This window comes from Dendrobium catenatum, unplaced genomic scaffold, assembly GCF_001605985.2.
Source record: "Dendrobium catenatum unplaced genomic scaffold, ASM160598v2 fragScaff_scaffold_176, whole genome shotgun sequence".
In the NCBI taxonomy this organism is placed as follows: domain Eukaryota; kingdom Viridiplantae; phylum Streptophyta; class Magnoliopsida; order Asparagales; family Orchidaceae; genus Dendrobium; species Dendrobium catenatum.
In genome coordinates, this window is record NW_021318638.1 from 496,539 (window position 1) to 499,733 (window position 3,195).

Genomic DNA, 3,195 nt, shown 5'->3' on the forward strand with positions numbered 1-3,195 from the left:
AGCATTCTCGATTTTGTTGTTGCACCAGGTAAAATTTTTCCCCACCAAACCAACATCATGAAGACCATTCCTAGTCATGAACACTGTCATCTCTTGTGGCCCTTGAGAGAAGGAGAACTTCTTCCCAACCCTCTTTTCTTCTTGCAATAATATACAATTAAAATCTCCCCCCACAATCAAAGGGATCTCCTTATCACATTTCACTTTGATTTTTTCCCACAAACTCCTTCTCATATGCAAGTTTTTGTTGCCATACACCATTGAAACCATCCAAGTTCCTTTATCGAAAATATTCAACTCCCCAATTACACATTGGGGTGAAGCATCCAGTAAAGAGAATGTAGCCAAATTAGATTTCCATAAGATCATAATTCCTCTAGAATAATTGTCAGAAGGATATAAGAAAAAATCCCAATTTTCACCCAAAAATTTATTAATTTCATCTCTCAAAAGAAGATATTTTTGTCTCTACCGTACCAACAAAAAACACATCCCAATCTTTAACAAATTCTTTTAAATAAAGAAAGGCTTCACTCTTGTTAGCCCCCCTACAATTCCAAAAAGCTAAGGAAGTCATTTGGATAAAGAGGAAGAAGGACCCCCGCTCCTACCTTTAATCAATACCTCAATTTTTTTGGTTCTAGATGAATTTCTCAAGGGGCCAAGATGCTTTAGTTCTTTCAGAAGTTTCAGTTTTTGAGATCCAGGATTAACCTTTTCAACATAAATATTCCCCATGTCTTTGGGAACATCTTTAATCTTGATATCATTGTATATAGGAACTATAGTAAGTACATTGCTGATTTCATCATTTTTTCAAAATTCTCCTTCTTCCAAATCTGGTTCAGCCGAGATAATCAACTCAGTTTTTTCTGCTAAATTGTCTCCTTCAACCTTTATTTCCAGCTATTTGAACATGTTCTCTTGAACTGGAAAAGTCACAATATTAGAAAAAGAATTCTTACCAATTTTAGCTGTAGAGCTCCTTGTTAAGTCTCCAGAATTCCCAACAACAATTCCCTTAATATTTTGAGTTCCAACATCAAAATTTGCAACTGCATCCTCCTATATAATTTCAACTTCCAGCTGTAATCCCAAATCAGTCACTTGTTCTTCCAAAATAACTGGAGTTAAGGTTTTATTAGTAGCCAATCCAGCCTTTAGCCCTTTATTAATCTCCATATTCTTCTTTTGGTAATTAACATTTACCCTCCTTCTTCTTTTATTATTAAGATGAACTCACGATCCATAATTTGTTTCTACCTTAGGATCACTCACCACTGATAATCCTAAACCTACTTCTGTAGAAACAGGAGAAGAAAAATTATTATCTAAACCATCCTTTGCATTGCAAATATTGCTTAGGTAACCTATCCTTCCACACTTGTAGAAAAAGGTTGAGATTTTCATACTCAACTTTTTGGAAGAATTTTCCATCAAGCCCATCCACCCAAACACCCATAGGAAATTATTTATCTAACTCCAAATAAATGCAAACTCTTGCGAACTCCCTTCTTCCCCATTAGAACATATCACTATCGATTAACATAGGAGTTCCAATTAATGAAGTAGTCCTGGCAACATTAATTTTGTCCCAACAATAAAGTGGAAGATTCAAAAATCTCACCCACACAGGAGATGTTAGACCCTTCAAAAATGTAGTTGAAAATTTTGGATTCCATTTATCAAGCCCAATAATATGGCCATTTACGAACCATGGCCCTCCAGAAATCACCTTTTCCATAGAATCTGTTGAGAAGAAAGAACACAACATCCAACTAGAGCCAAGAATAGTGATATGAAATTTCCCAAATGGAGACCACTGATGTCTCAATTCTGCAGCTATTATCTGAACTGGAATTGCTTTACCAAATACCTTCACCATAATGGATTTTTGGAGTTTCTCAATATTCTCAATCATCTTTGGTTCATACAACTTAATTTCCTTGCCATCATCTGACATGAACGAGTCTCCCTTTGGCAAATTCAACTTGATGTAAGGATGTTTTGTCCATGGATTATGTCCAATTTTTACCGGATCATAAATCAATCCTTCTATATTCGTTTGGACATTCTCATGAACAGCAGATGTGCTTGCACCCATATTTTGAACTGAAGGGTCTCTCTTTGATAGATTGACATTATTTCTAAACGTGTTAACAAAGATATTCATACCAGATGATGAGGATTCAATATCATTTGATTTAAATTCCACCATTGAGTAAGGCGTTTCCACATTTAAATTAGTTGCCACTTGCTTTCCTTTACCAATAATTAGAGATGAAACTTTCATCAGATCTTCACTTGGTTCTCTCATAACCAAAAGGTCCATTGGCAAGAATTTTCTGATTACTCCATCAATCCGAAATAGGCAATTCTTGCTAAAACATTGATTAAACACAATTTAGGCTGGCCATTGTCCGACCACCTAAGATGGTAGCCACCTGGCCAATCATCTTCTTCGTTGAAGCTGCCAATCAATAAGGAAATCAAAATTTGGAACTTTTATCTCTCTAGGAAAATGGCTCCCTCTCTCTCTCTAGGAAAATGGCTCTCTCTAGGAAAACTCTAGGAAAACCTTGGTTAATGCATTGGACTATTTTTGTGGCATTAATTGTTAGTTGAATGATGTATACATGTATAAGTCATTATAAAAGTAAAATGTATATAGATCGAGTTATACATTATCTTGACTTATAAAAGATTTAAATATACTTTCTTATACATATACAAATAAGGATCCAAAATATGATATTCTTTAATTTGGAGAATGCACTATTTTGCAATTATATAGAAGAATTGGAGTTTGAAGACCATAATCAAGTATATTTGAATCTATATTAGATGGTAGGATTAAAAATCCAGGTTTATTATGGTAGAGCCTAGCCACCTTTCTTGTCTAAAGAGTTTGACTCTATTATATATTATCAAATAATTGAATAAATAAATTGCTTTTTATATTCATTCATTTATTTATTTCATTACTTCATGCATTGTATTCATATGGGTGGTACTTTACATTAGTGGATAGAAACTTTTCTAGCTTTTCTAATGTATATGTTCCAGACTTTATAAGAACATGTACACTAGTTCTAGGGAACTCCACCATCTTATGCTCTTTTTCTCTCTATCTCTCTCACTTTATTGTTGTTTTATTCTATATTAATTTTATAAATATTATATAATTAGAATTTG

The 3,195-nt window shown here is 33.8% G+C and overlaps 1 protein-coding gene across 1 annotated transcript; it reads right to left on the reverse strand.

Annotated features, from left to right (window-relative positions):
* Window positions 1-1,522: 1,522 nt before the first annotated feature.
* On the reverse strand, window positions 1,523-2,332 carry LOC110111351. The gene has a single exon (XM_020843177.1). It carries the CDS (start codon window positions 2,330-2,332, stop codon window positions 1,523-1,525), a length of 810 nt encoding a protein of 269 aa, XP_020698836.1.
* Window positions 2,333-3,195: the final 863 nt, after the last annotated feature.